The sequence below is a fragment of the Gracilinanus agilis genome, chromosome 2 (genome assembly GCF_016433145.1).
Source record: "Gracilinanus agilis isolate LMUSP501 chromosome 2, AgileGrace, whole genome shotgun sequence".
NCBI lineage: Eukaryota > Metazoa > Chordata > Mammalia > Didelphimorphia > Didelphidae > Gracilinanus > Gracilinanus agilis.
In genome coordinates, this window is record NC_058131.1 from 424,675,111 (window position 1) to 424,696,449 (window position 21,339).

General features: G+C 41.1%; 1 protein-coding gene across 1 annotated transcript in view; it reads right to left on the reverse strand.

Moving 5' to 3' along the window:
- AKT1 (AKT serine/threonine kinase 1) overlaps positions 1-21,339 on the reverse strand; it is a 129,891-nt gene that overhangs the window by 26,588 nt on the left and 81,964 nt on the right. The window contains exons 7-9 of the mRNA XM_044664650.1: positions 20,571-20,639; positions 14,663-14,788; positions 6,570-6,698 (exon numbers count right to left, since the gene is read on the reverse strand). Of these exons, the coding sequence (XP_044520585.1) occupies positions 6,570-6,698; positions 14,663-14,788; positions 20,571-20,639 (324 nt within the window). The remainder of the gene's footprint in view (positions 1-6,569; positions 6,699-14,662; positions 14,789-20,570; positions 20,640-21,339) is intronic.

The window sequence follows — 21,339 nt, forward strand, 5'->3', positions numbered from 1 at the left end:
TGAATACTTCAAAGGACAAAGAACTCACCACCTACGGAAGCAGCTCATTTGTTCTTGGATAGCTCTAATTTTCTTCACCAATGAGAGCAGACCAGAACTTGAATAACATTAGCTCAGAGTTAAATTTCTTCTCAAACTCGCGTCAAGTCAAGCCAGCGAGTACAGAATGTAGAATCTCAGAGAGGGAAAAGGCCTCTGGATAGTCTCTAATTTGACTCTTTCATTTGAAAGAAGGAAAAACTGAGGCTCCAGAGATGGAAGCAAAGCCACCATGCTATAAGTGCAAGGGGGGATGGAAAGTACAGGTGCCAGATGAAAGCTCTTTGGCTTCTGGGAGTAAACAATGGGGAGAGTAAAAGTTAGTCCTGGGACTATGGGCTTGGGATGCAGAAAACTGGCCTGTCAGACCGTATTCTCAAGTGGAGACAGAAATGATAGAAAAGCAACTGACCCAGAGGCCAGGAAGGTATTTCCCACTGGAAAACAGACCAGCCCTTTTGAGCTCATTGGCCTTCAGCAAAGGACACATTATCCAGGACATAGTCAAAAAACCAGATGTGGTGAGGGACCCCAGGGTATTATATAATCTTCCCTTGTTGAAAGAAGGAAGGAAACATGCATTTATTAAGTGCTTACTATATACCTGGTACTGTGCTTTACAAATATTCTTTTTGAATCTCACTATAATCCTGAAAGGTAGGTGTTAATATTATTTCCATTTTACAGATAAGAAAACTGAGGCAAACAGAAGTTAAGTGGTGTCTGCAAAGTCATATAGCTAATAAGTGTCTGATTTCAGATTTGAACTCAGGTCTTCATAATTACAGACTTAAGAGTTCTATACATCAAGCCACCTAGCTACTTTTATTGAATACTGGGTGGAAGGGAATAGATGTCACTTAATCTTTTCCTAAATACCTCTAGTGATGGGGAAATTACTACTTCCAAGTTAGGCACCCCGGTATTGCTTCCCCTTTCACCTAGTGAATGCCTAACAATCTACTGGAGTCCAAATCTAAAACCACCCCCTACAGGAAACATTCCCTAACTCCTCCCACCAGTAACATCATCTTCTCTTGGACTTTTTCATGGTACTTTTTTTTTTTATAGCTCTCTGATGCACTAATTTTGAAATACTGTATATTTTTATTTTCTGTGTGTGAATCCAAACCCCTTACTTTCTTACCTAGAGACAGAGACAGAGAGAGGGAGACAGAGAGAGATCTCATGACTGGGAAAAAATGGGGCTAGCAGAAAAAAAAACTCTTAGCGCTCAGAATCTCTAGGCAACTCATATTCATCTACAGTGATGGGCAAACTTTTTAAAGAGGGGGCGCCAAAGGAAAGGAAATGCTCATCTGTCAGTCTGTTTCTAAGGCAACTCTTTCAAAGTTTCACTGTATTGTATTCTACTCATTGTATTCTTCAGATTAGGAATAATGTCGAGCAGCTGGATTGAACATTTCAGGGGGCCAAATCTGGCCTGTGGGTCATAGTTTGCCCATCATTGATCTATAAGATTAAGGATATATTCATCTACAAGATAAAGAGACATTCTTCAATTTCATCTTATTCTGCAGATTCATTTATGCATCAGTCTCTCAGTGTCTTCTCATCCCTCCTAGTTTCTGAGCAGGTCAAGAGGGAGAAGAATTAAGAGCCCTGTAGCAGTAATAATTAGCATTTTTCAACTATTCTTTTTTTTTAATTTTTGTATTTTTATGTTGTCTATTGTAAAAAAAAGTTTCAAATGTCTCATCTTTTTTTATACAATTTTCAATTTTGGGGGGAAGAAAAAAGCTACTGGTGAGTGCAATACTAGATTTTTAAAAAAATAAAAAAAGTATGAACCCCAATTCTTTCTTGTGTGCTCAGGATGAGCAAGTGTGAGAAGCCATGGGTGCCCATCAAGACATGCTATCAATAAAGACATGCACTGAACATGGAAGAAAAATAATTTTTAAAAGTAAAAGAAATAGCAAACTACCAATTATCCTTTAAAAAATGTTCAAATTGCTAATAATCAGAGAAAAAATAAAATTAAAAAACCCTGAAGTGTTGCCTCAAATACATCAAGTTAACAAATATGATAAAACATCAAATTACAAGGGCTGGAAGCTCTACCCTGCTGGGTAGAACTCTGAATTCATTCAACTATTCTGGAAAACAATTTGGAGTTACACAAGGAAAAAAACTAAATTGTTCATACCCTTTGACCCAGAGATTCCACTACTGGGCTGCCCCCGGGAGGTTACTAACAAGAAAAAAACCCAAATGTACAAAAATGTTCCAAGCACCATTATTTGCGACAACACATTAAAAAAGTATTTAATTAAGCACCTACTACGTGCCAGGTCCTGTGTTAAGTGCTAGGAATACAGAGGAAGGCAAAAGACAGTCCCTTCTCTCAAGAGGATATAAAAACCAGGAAATACAATATGTCTCCAACAATGGAGCACATGGCTAAAACTAGTCTAATGTAGTTAATGTGATGACAAAAAGAAAGGATTCAGAGAAATGTGGGAATACTGAAAGGATCCAGAAAGAAAGCAGAAGGGCTAACAGCGATAAATGAGAACCACGACAGTATATGTAATGACCAAAACGATGAAAGACCTTCTGATCAATCCTGATTAAACACAAAAGTTAATGTTAGTGGCCACATTCTCATAATCAAGACACATATCAGTGGGGAGGCTGGGGAATACTCTTGGAAGGGGTTTGCTGGGAAGTTGTCACATCAAAACAAATGTCTCTGTATAATCTATATCATATTGCTACTTTCCCAAAGAAGGAGAAGGAGAGAAAAAAACACAAATATTTTTAAAAGAGAATGTTAGCAGGGCAGCTGAGTGGCTCAGTGGATAAAGAGCTAGGCCTAGAGATGGGAGGTCCTAGGTTCAAATCTGGTCTCAGACACTTCCTAGCTGTGTGACCCTGGGCAAGTCACTTGACCCCCACTGCCTACCCTTACTACTCTTCTGCCTTGGAGTCAATACACAGTATTGACTCCAAGATAGAAGGTAAGGGTTTTAAAAAGAGAGAGAGAGAGAGAGAGAGAGAGAGAGAGAGAGAGAGAGAGAGAGAGAGAGAGAGAGAGAGAGAGAGAGAGAGAGAATATGTTAGGGGCAGCTTGGTAGCACAGTAAATAGAGTGCCAGGCCTTGGGTCAGAAGGACCTGGGTTCAAATCTGACCTGAGACATTTCCTGGATGTATATGACCTTAGGCTAGTCACTTAACTCCAATTACCTAGCCCATGCCACTCTTCTGTCTTAGAATCAATATCAATTCTAAGACAGATAGGAAGGGTTAAAAAAAGAACAGTGGTCTACATTAAAGGGTTGAAAGGCATGGAATATGATATTCAGGAAGGCAAAAGATTTGAGTTTACAACCCAGAGTCACCTATCCAGCAAAACTGAGTATACTCTATCAGGGGGAAAAAACGGACATTCAATAAGACAGAAGATTTCCAAGCATTCCTGAGGAATAAGCCAGACCTAAACAAAAAAATATGAAGCCCAAAAAGGTAAATTAGAAAGAGAAAATTTAAGGGACTCAAGAGGGTAAAAATGTTTATAAGTCTACATGGAAAAAAGATTTCTGTAATTCTCAAAAATTACTCTCAGTAGTAGAGAAGATAAAAAGAATTTACTCAAAAAGACAGTGGAAAAGTAAGCTGATAATGATGACATGATGTATATGTAACAGGCAATGCTTAAACTTTACTCTCATCATAAAAGGTTCAGAGAGGGTAAAATAAGTATACTCAGTGGGGTATAGAATTCTATCTTACCCCACAGAGAAATAGAAGGGGAATAAGACAAGGGAGGTAGGAGGTAACAGGAGGGAGGAAGAAGTGTGTGAGAGAGTGTGTGTGTGTGTGTGTGTGTGTGTGAGAGAGAGAGAGAGAGTGAGTGTGTGTGTGTGTGTGTGTGTGTGTGTGTGTGTGTGTGTGTGTGTGTGTGACAAAAAGCAAAACACTGGTGAGGAGGTACAAAGAGAAGGGAATAGAGCAGGATTTAAAGGGGATAATATGATGGAGCACAATACATAGTTAATAATCATAATGCTGAATGTGAATAGGATGAACTCACCCATTAAATGGAAGTTGATAGTAGAGTGGATTAAAAACCAGAATACTACTATATGTTGTTTACAAGAAACACATTTAAGGCAGGGTGACATACACAGATTCAAGGTAAAAGGCTAGAGCAAAATTTATTATGCATCATCTAAAGTAAAAAAAAGCAGGAGCAGCAATAATGATACCAGACAAAGCCAAAGGAGAAATTGATTTAAGAGAGATAAGGAAGGAAATTACATTCTGTTAAAGGGTACTATAAATAATGAAATAGTATCAATACTAAACATTGATGCACCAAATGGCATAACATCTAGATTTCTAAAGGAAAAATTAAAGGAGCTCAAGGAAGAAAGAGTGTAAGACCATGTTAGTGGGGCATCTCAACCTTCCCCTTTCAGAACTAGATTGGACCAAAATTGGACCAAAAAACAAATAAGAAAATATGGGAAGTGAATTAAATGCTAGAAAAATTAGAGTTAATAGATATCTGAAGAAAACTGAATAGGAATAAAAAGGAATATACCGTCTTCTCAGCAGTACCTGGTACATATACAAAGATTGACCATGTTCTAGGACACAGAAATATTGCAAACAATTGCAGAAAAGCAGAAATAATAAATACAACTTATTCAGATCATAATGCAATAAAAATTGTACTTAACAAGGGCCCATGGAAAGATAAATTTAAAAGTAATTGAAACTAAATAATTCTTCAAAACTGATGGGTCAAAAAAGAAATCATAGAAACAATTATGGACTTCATTAAATAGAATGACAATGAGGAGACATCATATCAAAATCTATGCGATACAGCCAAAGCAGTACTCAGGAGAAAATTTATATCTCTGAGTGCACCAACAAAATAGAGAGGGAGGAAATCAATGAATTGGGCTTGCAACTTAAAAAATTAGAAAAAGAACAAATTAAAAATCCTCAGATAAAAACTAAATTGGAAATCCTAAAAATTAAAGGAGAAATTAATCAAATTGAAAGTAAAAAACTATTGAACTAATAAATAAGACTAAGAGCTGGTCCTTTGAAAAAACAAATAAAATAGATAAAGTGCTGCTTAATCTAATAAAAAAAAGAAAGAAGAGAATCAAATTAACAGTACCAAAGATGAAAAGGATGATCTCACATCTAATGAATAGAAAATTAAGGTAATTATTAAGAACTATTTTGCCCAATTATATGGCAATAAATATGACAATCTAGGTGAAATGGGTGTATAATTACAAAAATATAAATTGCCTAGATTAACAAAAGAGGAAATAGAATATTTAAATAATCCCATCTCAGAAAAAGAAATTGAACAAGTCATCAAGGAACTTCCTAAGAAAAAATCCCCAGGGCCAGATGGATTCACAAGTGAATTCTACCAAACATTTAAAGAACAACTAATCCCAATACTTTACAAATTATTTGACAAAAATGAACAAAGGAGGAGTCTTGCCAAATTCTTTTTATTACACAAATATGGTACTGATTCCAAAGCCAGGCAGACCAAAAGAGAGAAAGAAAACTACAGACCAATCTCCTTAATGAACATAGATGCAAAAATCTTAAAAAAAGAACAGGGGTTTGGAAAAAAAAAAGAACCAAAAAAATAATGTTAAGATTTTTTGCTTACATATAAATGAGAAAAAAATAAAATTTAAATTTAAAGTTTAAAAAAAGCATCACATTTTTCCAAAAGGAAAGGGGACTATTTAACTAAAAAATAAGAAAGCTGAGGGCAGCTAGGCAGCTCAGTGGATTAGGTGGCTAAGCCTACAGACAAGGTCCTGGAGTCAAATATAGCCTCAAATACTTCCTAGCTGTGTGACCCTGGGCAAATCATTTAATCCCCACTTCCAAGTCCTTACCACTCTTCTGCCTTAGAACCAAAACACAATATTGATTCTTAGCCAGAAGGTAAGGGTTTAAATAAAAGGAGAAAGCTACCAGCAAGATTGGAACAACCTTTCAATCTCTACAGGGTATTTATACACAGAAGGTGTTCTCAGTTTCCTAGAAAAGAAAATGGGTTAGAATTAGGCACTGAGAAGGAATCCCTAATCATGGGTCAGAAGGATGATGTGGAATCAAGACCACACCAAAGAGTAGGATTTCCCTGACAGGAGGAACTTATCTGAATTCGTGTAAACTCTGCATCTCCCCCATCATGGCGCAGCATTCTACATACTCAATAAATATTTACTGAATGAATAAATTTCCCAGGATAGTAGGGTTAGAACACAAAAGAGTTGGCTTAGAAATCAGTGAGTCAGTCAGTGAGCATTTATTAATCATCTACCAGGTGGCAGGCACTGCCCTGAATGCTGGGGGAAAAAAGAATGGTAAAACTAAGCTTACCTCTCATGTATATACCATAGTGTATGGGAGCTCAGCAATACCAACGTCCTTCATTTTGCAAGTGGGTAAACTGAGGCCCATGAAGGAAAAGAGATTCACCCAGGGCAGAAAGACAGAATAAGCTCACCTCAGGGGCCAGATATTCTGGAGTCCCACAGAAGGTCTTCATGGTAGCACCATCCTTGATCCCCTCCTTGCACAGGCCAAAGTCGGTAATTTTGATGTGACCATCTTTGTCCAGCATTAGGTTTTCCAACTGGGAAGGGAAAGTCCAAATCAAGAGCAAGGTTAGAATCACAAACTAGACCAAAGAGAACACAGAACATCAGCACCAGGACAGACCTCAGAACCAAGAATATCTGGTTTTGTTTACTTAAGGAGCTGAAGCCTGAAGAAGGGATTCATCCAAAGTCACTAACCTAACTAGTAGGCAGAATTGTGATCAAATATCTTGATCCCCAAGCTAGAATTCTTCCTAGCTATTCATCCCTAAGCAATAAAAAGCAAAGATTTTTTGCCCAGGGACAAAGATAGAAGTGAAAATGAACCCTTGGAAGAATGTCAAGAACCACAGGGAAAAGCCTACCCAGACTTCTAATTCTCCTCTTTCTATGAAGTCTTCCTTGTCCTATATGTTTTACTCCTTAATTCCTTCCTCAATCCCTCCAAGCTGTATGGATGGCCATTCTCCATGGCCCTCATCCCACCCAGTCTACTACTGTCTTTAGTTACTAAATTAGATGCTCTCTAAGTACAGTATGAGGTCTTGTTCTTTGACTCTCTACAAGCACTAAGCACCTTACCCACTGGTAATCAGGAAATATATGTAAGAGTCCCTGAATAACTTGAAAAAATGGACACGAAGGCTGTGCCTTGGAATATACAAATCACAAGCTTATCCCTAGGTCAGGGTTGGAGCACACTTAATAAAGGCTGATAAAAACATATTTGCATAGTTTTCCAAATGTAATTAAAAGGACTTTTAAAAAAGAAAAGAAAGGAGGAAAGGAGAAAAAAAAAAGTCTAACAACACTTATAGGCTAGATAGCAAAGAGAGTTGACACAAGTGTAGGAAGGGGAGATACCCAGAAATTAATAAGATAAAATTCAATTTTTTTTTTTGTTGTTCAGGCATTTCAGTCACATCCAACTCTTTATTGACCCCATTTAGGGATTTCTTGGCAAAGGTACTGGAGTGGTTTGTCATTTCTTTCCTGAGCTCATTTTGCAGATAAGGAAACTGAGGCAAACTGGGCTAAGTGACTTGATCTGGGTCACACAGCTAGTAGTGCCTGAGGCCAGTTTTGAAGTCAGCTGAATCCAAGCAGGGAATTCTATTCACCCTACCACCTAGCTGCTCCTGAAGTCTACATAGAAACCCACAAAGAATGGGTATCAAACAAACTGAATGAAACACCCTAACATAATGGGGAAAAGAGAACCTGAAAGCACTGACACTGGGTGAGTAGAGACTCATGCCTTAGAATAAGGACAGGTGCAGCTCGGTGACACAATGAACAGAATACTGGACTTGGAATTAGGAAAATTCCTCTCCCCAAGTACAAATCCAGTCTCAGATACTTACTAGCTGTGGGACAAGTCACTTAATTCTGTTTGCTCTAGTTTCCTCATCTGTAAAATGAGCTGGAGAAGGAAATGGCAAACCACTCCAGTATTTTTTTTCCCTCAAAAAAACTATAAGACAGGTAAAAATGAGTAAGGAGGGGAAAAGAAGGTGGAGAGAGGGCTAAAAAAAAATTCAATATCAAATTGCTTGCTTTCTCAAAGAGCAGGATGGGGCAGCAGAGAGTTTGGAACTTTAAAATATTAAATTAATTTAATTAACTAAGCAAAAAATGGTTAAATTTTTTCATTTAGCTAATTAAATATTATTTTTTATGTATAAAGAAATAGAAGAAGGAAGGAGAGGTAGAGAGAAAGAGAGAGAGAAACTAAGAAACTCATGTGAGAAGCTCCAGAAACCAGACTGAATAAGGAAACCTGGGGCAAGCCTTTGTAGATAAGATCAACAGAGGCAGAAATAAAATGAATATTGTTACTACAGTATTAGAGACTACAGGCATAGCACTGAGGCATGATGTAGTAACAGGGGATTTCATTTAGTTGGATATCTGTTCCAGCTCTCTTCCTCACTCTAGTGTGCTGGGTTGGGATCGGTCTATTTGCTTCCTTCTAAAGGTGGAAGAACAAATGAGAGGAACTGCTATTTTTGACCTTATTCTCACCAAGAAGACGGAACTGATTGACATGAAAATGATGGGAACCTTGGGGGGAATTCCAGCTTAGAATTTTGATAGAGAAGGAGAAGAAAGAGTGACACACGTCTGACATAATCTAGGTTTACGGAAAGCAAATGTCAAAGAAAGGATAAGTGAGCTCCAGCAAGCCTAAAAATATTCCACAGGGCAAGTCAAAGTGGAATAGAAAGGTGTCAGCCAGAATAAGAAGAAAACTGTCCAATGGTGGGAATTGGGGGAGGGGGATGACTAAATGTTTCTGGTAATCCAGAAATACTTTGTCCAAAATTACCACAAATCAAAATAGAATTTGATTTGAAATTATATAGAAAAAGCAAACCATCCTTACTCTCTGATCCAACTATCCCACTACTGCACTCATACTCCAAAGGAAGTAGACAAACAAAGGTCCAGTATATACTCAAATGTGTGTAGCAAAGCCCTGGAAATAGACCAAGTGCCCATTGACTGGAAGAACAGATTTAAAAAAAAAAAGCTAGTTTTGAATGTAATGAAATATTATTATGTAGTCAGAAACAAGACATACAAAGGATTCATACAGGGACTAGGGAAGATTTGTATGACCTTGAAAAAGAGATCATAAGGAAAACTAAGAATACACCATCAACAATGATTATAACAAGGCAAACTAAAAAATCACTAAAAAGAAGCTGAATTTGGAGTAATGGGAAATTAATGAAAGCTCCAGAGAAAGCAATAATGAAATCTACCTCTCTTCCCCATTATGTTGGAGAAGGGAATTACTCAAATAAATTATTATATGCATAGACATTATCAGAAAACGTCTCTGTGGCAGATGTTTGAGGGCAGCTTGGTGGCTCAGTAGAGAATGTGCTGGACCTCATCTTCCTGAGTTCAAATCCAATGTCAGATACTTCCTAGTTATCTGGCTCTGGGCAAGTCACCTAGCCTTGTTTGCCTCAGTTTCTTCATCTGTAAAATGAGCTGAGAAGGAAATGGCAAACTACTTTAGTATCTTTACCAAGAAAACTTCAAATGGGGTCATGCAGAGTTGGACACATCTGAAATGACTGAACAACATCAGATGTTTTGCTTTTCTCCTTAAAAGGGAGGGTTGGATGTAGGGAAAGGGTGAGAAATGAGTATGGTATAGAGAATAGAGGCAACAAGGTGGGGAGAGTGTGGGATTTGGAGTCAAGAAGACCTGAGTTTGAATCTTGCCTTAGACACTCACAAGCTACTGATCAAGTAACTTATTCTTCATTACATGTAAAAAGTTTTGTAAGCCTTAAAGCATTATATAAATGCTAAGAATTATTATTATAGGCATCAATAATTTTTAAATAATAGGTCATGCTAGACTAAACTCATTTCCTTTTTTCTCATGATTAATATTCTGAGTTTGGCAAAGGATTTAACCAAGTTTCTCATGCTATTCTTATCAACAAGAAGAGATGTGTGATAGAGGATTGTACAGTTAGATGGATTACACTGATTGAAAGACCTAAAAGTCATTACTGATTCAGTGCAGTGCTAGCCTTGGGAGGGGAAGGGAATAAGGAGTCTCTAATAGAGTGCCCCAAAGATCTCTCTCTCTGTCTCTCTCTCAAAGCCTTTACCTTCTGTCTTAGAATCAATCCTGTGTATTGGTTCCAAGGTAGAAGAGTGGTAAGGGCTAGGCAATGGGAGTTAAGTGACTTGCCCAGGGTCACACAGCTAGGAAGTGTCTGAGGTCAGATTTGAACTCAGGACCTCTTGTCTCCAGGCCTAGCTCTCTGTGCACCAAACCACCCAGTAGCCCCAGACATCTATAGCTGACTTTGTGCTATTTAATACTTTTAATAATGACTAGGATAAAAGTATAAGTGGCACAGCTATGAAATTTGCAGAGATCACAAAGGTAGGTAGGATAATTAGTCCACTGGATATTGGGATTGAAAAAGATCATAGGAGGGAGTGGGAGAAGAAGGGAGAAAGGAAGGGAGGGAAGGAGGGAGAGGGAGAGGAGAAAAAGAGGGAGGGAGAGAGAAAGGGAGAGGGAAAGGAAGAGGGAAGGAGGGAGGAAGAAGGAGAGAAAGGGAGAGAGAAAGGACAAGGGAAAGAGGGAGGGAGAGAAATCCACTAGGGCTTTCCCATTCTAATTACACATCAGGTTGACCCTAAGATGATGAGATTTTATAAGGATCAAGCCTTCCATTTGGCTTCCAGAAATCAGCTTTGCAAGAACAATATGAACTAAACAACAGCACATCTAAAACAGATCTGAGACCAGATCAGAACTCAGGAAGAAGAGTACTCCTGACTTCAGTTGCCACCTAGTTATTCTGTTCAATCCATCTACATGGGTAGTTGCCATCCTTTGTACTTCAACAGGACCAAAATGACATCATTATGTTGGGGTCAACATACAGTCTTTATCTAACTGCAGCCAATCAGACCAATACTAGCTCATAAGGCTCTACCACAGGTTGACCCAAACAGTCAAATGGTCATCTGGGAGGAAATACCTAAATTTTCGCATCCCACATTTCTTTTGAGCCACTGCAATTCTGCTTTTGCTCACTGAGAATAATACCTTCTTGGAGGCAGACAAGCTATGCTGGACAGTCCTGCGTCAGTGTCTACCACCTGAGACCAAAATTCTTCACTGAGACCTTGACCACTCTAGTATCTTGGCCAAGAAAACTCCAAATGGGGTCATGAAGAGTCAGACATGATGGAAGTGAGTGAAGAACAAGAATGATGGAAGACCTTGAGATCATGCCACGAGGTGAAGGAATTTGAATTGGTTAACAGAAAAAAAACAAACCAAACCTGGCTCACACTAGGTATTTTTCAGTATCTACCATCATCATCCAAGTGAGAGTAGGCTTGCTCAGCTTGGCCCCAAAGGGCAGAATTAGGGAACAACAGGTAGAAATTGCAGAAGCTGACACATATCTGATACAAGAAAAAATTCACTAAAAATTAGAGCTGCCCCAAAGTGGGGAAGGTTGTACTCTGTATGGAGTAGTGGGTTCCTTTTCACCAGAGCCATGTGGTGGTCATGGTGGTGGTGGTGGGTTCTGTTCAGAAGTGGCTAGACTACATGGCCTCCAAGATTCCTTCCAAAGGGTGCCATATGTGTAGTGCCAGTATGCTCACATTCTAATTCTGAGCCTGCCACTTGAAACCCACATAACCTTGGGAAAGTCACTTCCCTTCTGTACCTCAGTTTCCTCATTGGTAAAACAATAGCTAATATTAAGGGTTAGCATTTTAATAATGCTTTTAGATTCACAAAGCACTTTATGAAAGTTATCTCATTTTAGCCTCGCAACCACCTTAGGAGGTAGGTGCTGTTACTAGCCCTATTTTACAGATGAGAAAACTGAGGCAGCTAGGTGGTACAAGGGAACAGATGATTGGGCGTGGAATCAGGAAAACTCATCTTCATGAGTTCAAATCCAGCCTCAGATACTTACTAACTGTGTAACCCTGGACCAGACCCTGAACCCTGTTTGCCTCAGTTTCCTCATCTGTCAAATGAGATGGAGAAGGAAATACCAAATTATTCCAGTATCTCAGCCAAGAAAACCCCAAATGGGGTCACAAAGAGTTGGACATGACTGAAATGACTAAATGACAAATGAGGCAGAGAGTGGTTACATGACTTGCCCACAGTCACATAGTTATTGTCTGAAACAGGATTTGAACTTAGGTCTTCATGACTGCAGGGTCCAGGGCTCTATCCACTGTGTCACCTGGCTGAGGCAACAAATTCTCCAAGGTCTCTTCCCTTTCGTGGGTTCTTATGTGCAAAAATAGGCTGAGGCAACTATGTGATTGCTGACCATCTCCTCAATCCCATCCCCAGTGACTCTTCTTCCTCTTTTAAGGGAGTTCTGGAATCACAGAACATCAGCCCTGAGAGGGATCTTTAGGACCATCAAATAATCCAACTCCTTCTTTTCAGTAGAGGAAACTGAGGGCCAAGAAGGACAAAGTTTGTCCCTGGTCACAGAGTGATTCGGTTTTGATCTGGGAATAATAATAAAAAAAAAAACAATTCACATTTCTGTAAATACCTTTAGTTTTTACAAAGTACTTCCCTCAAAATAGTTCTGTTAGGCAGGTAGTTTTCAAGGATTCCCCCCATGCTACAGATGAAGAAATAGATGATCAGGAGTGAAGTGATTTGCTCATGCCACCGAGGCCAATAAGCAGCAGAGGGAGGGTCCAAATCCAGCCTCCTACCTCTTCAAAGTGGGCTTGATCAAACCAGAGACTTTATGAAAATGGGAGGCTCAGCTCTTTTCAGGTGGCCTGATCCTACTGACCTCTCTGTCCCTCAAACATAGTTAAAGGAATGGACAGAAGACACCCGTCCCTGAGGGCTGGACATGGCGTATATGGGAGAAGAAGCTGCACCTCACGGGTGTCTTTCAGTGTCTGAACTGGTAATAGGTATCATAATGGGTTTGGGGTAGAGGGTAATATGCACCCTGAAGAAAAAAGACTTAGGGAACTAGACCATTCTCTGGGGCTTTGTTGGGGGCTAAAGAACCAGACAGAAGCAGCTGGATGGCTCAGTGGATAAAGCACCGGGTTTAGAGTAAGGAGGACCCAAGTTCAAATCTGCCCTCAGACATTCACTAGCTGTGTGACCCTGAACAGTCACGTAGCCTCTGTTTGCCTTAATCCACTGGAGAAGGAAATGGCAAATCCCTCCAGTATCTCTGCCAGGAAAACCCCACAGACAGTATTGGCATGCTATGGTCCGTGCGATCACAAAAAGGAAGGCGTGCTTAATGAATGAACAACAACAAAGGATGAGACAGGGAGCCTTTAGTGACCACTTTTTGTCAGGGCCTTTTGCTGCCCATAGGTTGCCCCCCCAGTGAAGAGGGGTATTCTTCACAATTCCAAAAGCCTCCGAATATTCCATTCCTTCTCTTAAGCTTTTTTTCCTTCCAACTTTTTCCTGCCCAAACTAGACATTAAATCTAGTTCTTTTTCGGTCTCCTGCCTACTTCCTCTCATCCCTCTAGGCTTCCTTCTGCCATGTAATTGGCCCTAACTTAACACATGATGACCACAGTAATGTAAAGGAAAATCATACAGAAAGGCTTCAGACTTGGGAAATGCAATGGCCAACCATGACTACTTCAGTGTGTGGAGGTTTGGTGGATGTTCAGTCATTTCAGTTGTATCCATTGGTGGCCCCATTTGGAGTTTTCTGGTAAAGATACTGGATTGGTTTGGCATTTCCTTCTCCAGTTCATTTGACAGATGAGAAAACTGAGGCAAAAAAGGGTTAAATGACCTGCCCAGGGTCACACAGCTATTAAGTGTCTGAGGTCAGATTTGAACTCAGGAAGACGAGTCTTCTTGGCTCCAAGCCCAGTGCTCTATTGACTGCTTTCTGAGAAATGATGGACTAGAGGTGTTGAAGGAGACACATTTTCAAATTTGCCAGGGTTTTGATAATTTAACTTACATCTACTTATCTGTTACAAGGGAAAGTTTATATGGAGAAAAGGGGATGAGTTAATAGGAAGTGCCAGTAAGGGCTGGAAAAGAGAAGACCATCAAGTAAACATTTTTTTAATACAGAAAAAAAAAAAAGAAATTGGGAATGGGGCATAATCAAATTTATTATCATCTGGTTAAATGTAACATATAGAGATAAGGCTAGAGTCTGGGCCTTCCATGTGAGGAATCTCCCTTTACCAATGCAGATTGGTGCCTTCTCTGTAACTTAAAGCCTTAGAGAACTGCCCAGGGCACAGAGAGATTATTAAGAAACTTGCCCATTGCCACATGGTATGTGTTAAAAGTGGGGTTTGAATTTAAGTTATCCTGGCTTTTAGACCTCTTCTTAATCCACTACCCCAAACTGCCTTGAAATTTAACACACAACTTTTTATGGTCAAGTGACTGATTCTAAGAGCTGCGACATATTCCTTCCCCCTTTTTCCAGACCCACATTTCTCCTTACCTTGAGGTCTCTGTATACCACATTCTTCTCAGAATGCAAGTAATCCAGCGCAGACACAATTTCTGCCCCATAGAACCTGGCTCGGTCTTCGGAGAATACCCGCTCTCGGGAGAGATGGAAAAACAGCTGGAGAGACAAAGACACATTAGACCTCCTCAGTGCTCTCTTTCCTGAACCTGGGCAGAGAAGCTACTCTTCCTGCCATCAGTGCTGAGACAGGCATAAGGAATAAAATGATTGCTGACCCCACTGACCCGCTTCAAACAATTGTCACCAAGTTTTGGGTACAGAAATTCCTCAAATTTCAATTTGAACCTTCATCAGGTGCCCACTGAAGACAGAGCACTCTGTAGGTCCAAGGAGTGTTCAAATGACCCATCAAGCTGGAAAAGGAAGCCATGGTCAGTATTCGAAGCCCCAAGCCCAGAAACTTTTGGCACTGCATGCTGGAAAGAGGAACACAGGACAGAGAACCTCGGGAGGCTTAGGAGGTCTCTGGGCAGCTCCCGAGTCTTGTTTCTAAATAAAAGTTTTCAAACAAAGGGAAGGAGGACTCCACTTTCTATATTCTTACAGAGCACTTTCTTTACAACCTGCAACCCATTAGGAAGGGACAACTTCAAGCATCATTATCCCTATTTTTAAAGACTAAAAAAAAACCCACAAACTATGAAGTGTCAGAGCAGAGATTTGAACTCAGGTTTCATAGACTTCTCGTTGAGTACTCTTTCACAAACACCACCTATGGAGCTTGATAATGGAAAGTTCTTTGGTCAAACCTCAATACAGTCTATTTTGTTGCAAAATATATTAGATCCAAACCACTAGCTATACTCCCTACACACACTATATTGCCCACCTACCCATCTAAGGCCCTGGGGAGATCTTATTCTACCCCAAAGCTTTATTTCTCCTCTGTCCCACAGGTTTAGCTCTTGGGAAGGGAAGGAAGGAAGTGAACATTTATAAAACATCCACTATGTGCCAGGCACTGTGCTAAGCTATTTACAATTATTATCTCATTGGATCTTCTAAACAACCCTGGGAGGAAGCAGGTGCTATTATTATCCCTATTTTACAGACCAGCAAAGTGAGACAGAAAGGTTAAGTGACCCTCCCAGGGTCACACAGCTAATAAGTGCCTGAGGCCACATTGGAACTCAAGGTTTCCTGACTCCAGGTCCAATACTCTTTACTCTGGTTTCACTAAGCTGCCTCAACCTCTTTCTAAGCCCACCAGGTAATTTGGACAGTATGTTTATTAGGCAATAAGCTGATTGGGTGCCATTTAATCCTCTCCAATGGCCTCTAAATCCCTAGGATTTGGGGAGGGAAGGTAGTACCTCAAGTGTGTATACACATACATATTCTCTCTTTCTGTCTCTCCCCTTCTTCTTGCTCCCTATCTTTTTCTCTTTCTGTGTCCCCCTCTCCTCCTCTCTCTGTATCCCCCTGTTCTCTCTGCCCCCTTCTCTCTCTCTTTCTGTCTCTCCCCACCTTCTCTCTCTCTCTCTCTCTCTCTGTTTCATGTAGAAAAAAACTTGATTATATCCCAGTCACAGCTGGTAAGCTTCTATTTTGGGGCATTAATCATCAGTGTATTACTGAGCTTCCTGTAACTAAGTAAGCTACTAATCAGAAAGTAAAGTATTTCTGAAGCCCAGAGTGCAAAGAGCCCTCAACCTTCTACCACTTCCAATCACTCCTTCACATACTTCCTAATTATTTTCCTTCTGCATGGATCTGGCCATATAATTCCGTGGCTCTAAACCATTCTGTGGCTCCCTATTGCCAAGTTCAAGTTCAGCTGCCTAGAATATGAGGTCCTCCACAATTTGGAAGCTACTTCTGCTCATAATTCCAAATAACTCCTCTCCAGGTAGTTAAAGATAATATTATATTATATATAACATATATAGTGCACGTAATTATATATAATATATGTAAATACAATATAAATCTAAAATAAAATAAATATATAAATATATGTACAAATAACTTACATTTATATAGTGCTTAATATGTGCCAGGTATTGTCACAAGTGCTTCACGATTATTATCTTATTTGATCCTCACAATAAGCCTGATGCTTATTATAATTCTATTATATATTATTATACTATAATATGTTATTATATTATTATAATTCCCATTTTATAAGTTATTATATTATTATATATTATTATAATCCCCATTTTACAAGTGAAGAGACTGAGGCAAACAGAGGTCATAGATCATGTGAGTATTTTAGGCTGGATTTGAACTCAGGTCTTCCTACCTCCAAGGTCAGTTGTTTATGCTCCAACCAAACTGGATCCGTCTCTACCATCTCCCAAAGGCCCTGTGCTATCTGTCTCTCTTCTCTCTATCTCCGTCTCTCTCTTTGTGTGCGTATATATATATGTGCGTGTGTATATGTCAGATATATATATATATATCAGATAGATCTCTGTCTCTCTCTCTCTCTCTCCCTGTTTCTGTCTCTCTCTCCCTGTGTGTGTGTGTGTATTTGTCTCTGTCTGTCTCCCTCTCCCTCTCTCTATGTGTGTATGTATATATCCATCTGTCTCTGTCTGTCCATGCCCAGAATGACCCTCCTTCCCTTCTCTACTTCGCCCGCTTGGCTACTCTCCAGCTTTAAAGGCCATTCTTATAAGCTGCCTTTCCCAGCAAGCCTTGCTCGATCCTCTTGTTGAGAAAGAAGCTGCCCCTGAGGCGTCGCATGGTCCTAGAGGAAGCTCTCTGGGCACGGCATAGGGCCGGTGCCCTCCTCTTCTAGGCGCTCTCCCCTGCCTCGGGGCCTGGCACGGGGCTCCTTCCTAGCAGGCGGGCAGGCACAGCGGCCGTTAAGAGCAGCCCCCTAGGCATCAGGGCCTCGCTCGCCTTACCTCTCCTCCGTTGGCATACTCCATCACAAAGCAAAGGCGGTCATGCGTCTGGAACGAGTATTTCAGTGCCTAGTAAGAGATGAAAAAAATCACAAGTGTAGAGCCAGAAGGCATTTCAGAAGGCTTCTAGTCCCACGCCGCCCTCCCTCATCTGATCCAGGAGGAAACTCAGGCTGCGAAGCACCAAGCACAAGGCAAGCAGAGGTGGCCGAGCTTCGATTCTAACTTGGGTCCTGCTAGCTCCGAATCCAGCTCGCCCTCCAGCCCCACTTCACACACTCTCCTGGCGTGTCCTACACGTCCCGTGTCTGGACGTCTCTTCCAGTGGGACGATGAGCTCTCAGAGAGCAGACCCCTGGGCTGCTCTTCTCCAGCTCTTCCAAGGGAAAATGGAACAGGGGAGATCAGAAAGTACACCCTGAACACACGGCCTCTAGGGGGCGCCGCCGATCCCCCAAGCCCTACCTCGGCTGGAGAGATTTCAGAATCCTAGTCTACTCTAGGGGGCCACTAGGGGGCCGCTAGGGGGCGCAGTAGAGCGCGCTGGCCTTTGAATCAGGAAGATTCATCTTTGTGAGTTCAAATCCGGCCTCAGACGCTTCCAAGCTCTGCCACCCTGGGCAAGTCACTTCACCTTGTTTGCCTCACTTTCCTCATTTGTAAAATGAGCTGGAGAAGAAATGGNCTCCACTTTCTATATTCTTACAGAGCACTTTCTTTACAACCTGCAACCCATTAGGAAGGGACAACTTCAAGCATCATTATCCCTATTTTTAAAGACTAAAAAAAAACCCACAAACTATGAAGTGTCAGAGCAGAGATTTGAACTCAGGTTTCATAGACTTCTCGTTGAGTACTCTTTCACAAACACCACCTATGGAGCTTGATAATGGAAAGTTCTTTGGTCAAACCTCAATACAGTCTATTTTGTTGCAAAATATATTAGATCCAAACCACTAGCTATACTCCCTACACACACTATATTGCCCACCTACCCATCTAAGGCCCTGGGGAGATCTTATTCTACCCCAAAGCTTTATTTCTCCTCTGTCCCACAGGTTTAGCTCTTGGGAAGGGAAGGAAGGAAGTGAACATTTATAAAACATCCACTATGTGCCAGGCACTGTGCTAAGCTATTTACAATTATTATCTCATTGGATCTTCTAAACAACCCTGGGAGGAAGCAGGTGCTATTATTATCCCTATTTTACAGACCAGCAAAGTGAGACAGAAAGGTTAAGTGACCCTCCCAGGGTCACACAGCTAATAAGTGCCTGAGGCCACATTGGAACTCAAGGTTTCCTGACTCCAGGTCCAATACTCTTTACTCTGGTTTCACTAAGCTGCCTCAACCTCTTTCTAAGCCCACCAGGTAATTTGGACAGTATGTTTATTAGGCAATAAGCTGATTGGGTGCCATTTAATCCTCTCCAATGGCCTCTAAATCCCTAGGATTTGGGGAGGGAAGGTAGTACCTCAAGTGTGTATACACATACATATTCTCTCTTTCTGTCTCTCCCCTTCTTCTTGCTCCCTATCTTTTTCTCTTTCTGTGTCCCCCTCTCCTCCTCTCTCTGTATCCCCCTGTTCTCTCTGCCCCCTTCTCTCTCTCTTTCTGTCTCTCCCCACCTTCTCTCTCTCTCTCTCTCTCTCTGTTTCATGTAGAAAAAAACTTGATTATATCCCAGTCACAGCTGGTAAGCTTCTATTTTGGGGCATTAATCATCAGTGTATTACTGAGCTTCCTGTAACTAAGTAAGCTACTAATCAGAAAGTAAAGTATTTCTGAAGCCCAGAGTGCAAAGAGCCCTCAACCTTCTACCACTTCCAATCACTCCTTCACATACTTCCTAATTATTTTCCTTCTGCATGGATCTGGCCATATAATTCCGTGGCTCTAAACCATTCTGTGGCTCCCTATTGCCAAGTTCAAGTTCAGCTGCCTAGAATATGAGGTCCTCCACAATTTGGAAGCTACTTCTGCTCATAATTCCAAATAACTCCTCTCCAGGTAGTTAAAGATAATATTATATTATATATAACATATATAGTGCACGTAATTATATATAATATATGTAAATACAATATAAATCTAAAATAAAATAAATATATAAATATATGTACAAATAACTTACATTTATATAGTGCTTAATATGTGCCAGGTATTGTCACAAGTGCTTCACGATTATTATCTTATTTGATCCTCACAATAAGCCTGATGCTTATTATAATTCTATTATATATTATTATACTATAATATGTTATTATATTATTATAATTCCCATTTTATAAGTTATTATATTATTATATATTATTATAATCCCCATTTTACAAGTGAAGAGACTGAGGCAAACAGAGGTCATAGATCATGTGAGTATTTTAGGCTGGATTTGAACTCAGGTCTTCCTACCTCCAAGGTCAGTTGTTTATGCTCCAACCAAACTGGATCCGTCTCTACCATCTCCCAAAGGCCCTGTGCTATCTGTCTCTCTTCTCTCTATCTCCGTCTCTCTCTTTGTGTGCGTATATATATATGTGCGTGTGTATATGTCAGATATATATATATATATCAGATAGATCTCTGTCTCTCTCTCTCTCTCTCCCTGTTTCTGTCTCTCTCTCCCTGTGTGTGTGTGTGTATTTGTCTCTGTCTGTCTCCCTCTCCCTCTCTCTATGTGTGTATGTATATATCCATCTGTCTCTGTCTGTCCATGCCCAGAATGACCCTCCTTCCCTTCTCTACTTCGCCCGCTTGGCTACTCTCCAGCTTTAAAGGCCATTCTTATAAGCTGCCTTTCCCAGCAAGCCTTGCTCGATCCTCTTGTTGAGAAAGAAGCTGCCCCTGAGGCGCCGCATGGTCCTAGAGGAAGCTCTCTGGGCACGGCATAGGGCCGGTGCCCTCCTCTTCTAGGCGCTCTCCCCTGCCTCGGGGCCTGGCACGGGGCTCCTTCCTAGCAGGCGGGCAGGCACAGCGGCCGTTAAGAGCAGCCCCCTAGGCATCAGGGCCTCGCTCGCCTTACCTCTCCTCCGTTGGCATACTCCATCACAAAGCAAAGGCGGTCATGCGTCTGGAACGAGTATTTCAGTGCCTAGTAAGAGATGAAAAAAATCACAAGTGTAGAGCCAGAAGGCATTTCAGAAGGCTTCTAGTCCCACGCCGCCCTCCCTCATCTGATCCAGGAGGAAACTCAGGCTGCGAAGCACCAAGCACAAGGCAAGCAGAGGTGGCCGAGCTTCGATTCTAACTTGGGTCCTGCTAGCTCCGAATCCAGCTCGCCCTCCAGCCCCACTTCACACACTCTCCTGGCGTGTCCTACACGTCCCGTGTCTGGACGTCTCTTCCAGTGGGACGATGAGCTCTCAGAGAGCAGACCCCTGGGCTGCTCTTCTCCAGCTCTTCCAAGGGAAAATGGAACAGGGGAGATCAGAAAGTACACCCTGAACACACGGCCTCTAGGGGGCGCCGCCGATCCCCCAAGCCCTACCTCGGCTGGAGAGATTTCAGAATCCTAGTCTACTCTAGGGGGCCACTAGGGGGCCGCTAGGGGGCGCAGTAGAGCGCGCTGGCCTTTGAATCAGGAAGATTCATCTTTGTGAGTTCAAATCCGGCCTCAGACGCTTCCAAGCTCTGCCACCCTGGGCAAGTCACTTCACCTTGTTTGCCTCACTTTCCTCATTTGTAAAATGAGCTGGAGAAGAAATGGCAAACCATTCCATTATCTCTGCCAAGAAAACCCTAAATGGGGTATCAAGAAGAGTCAAACATGACTGAAATGAGTGAATAGCAAT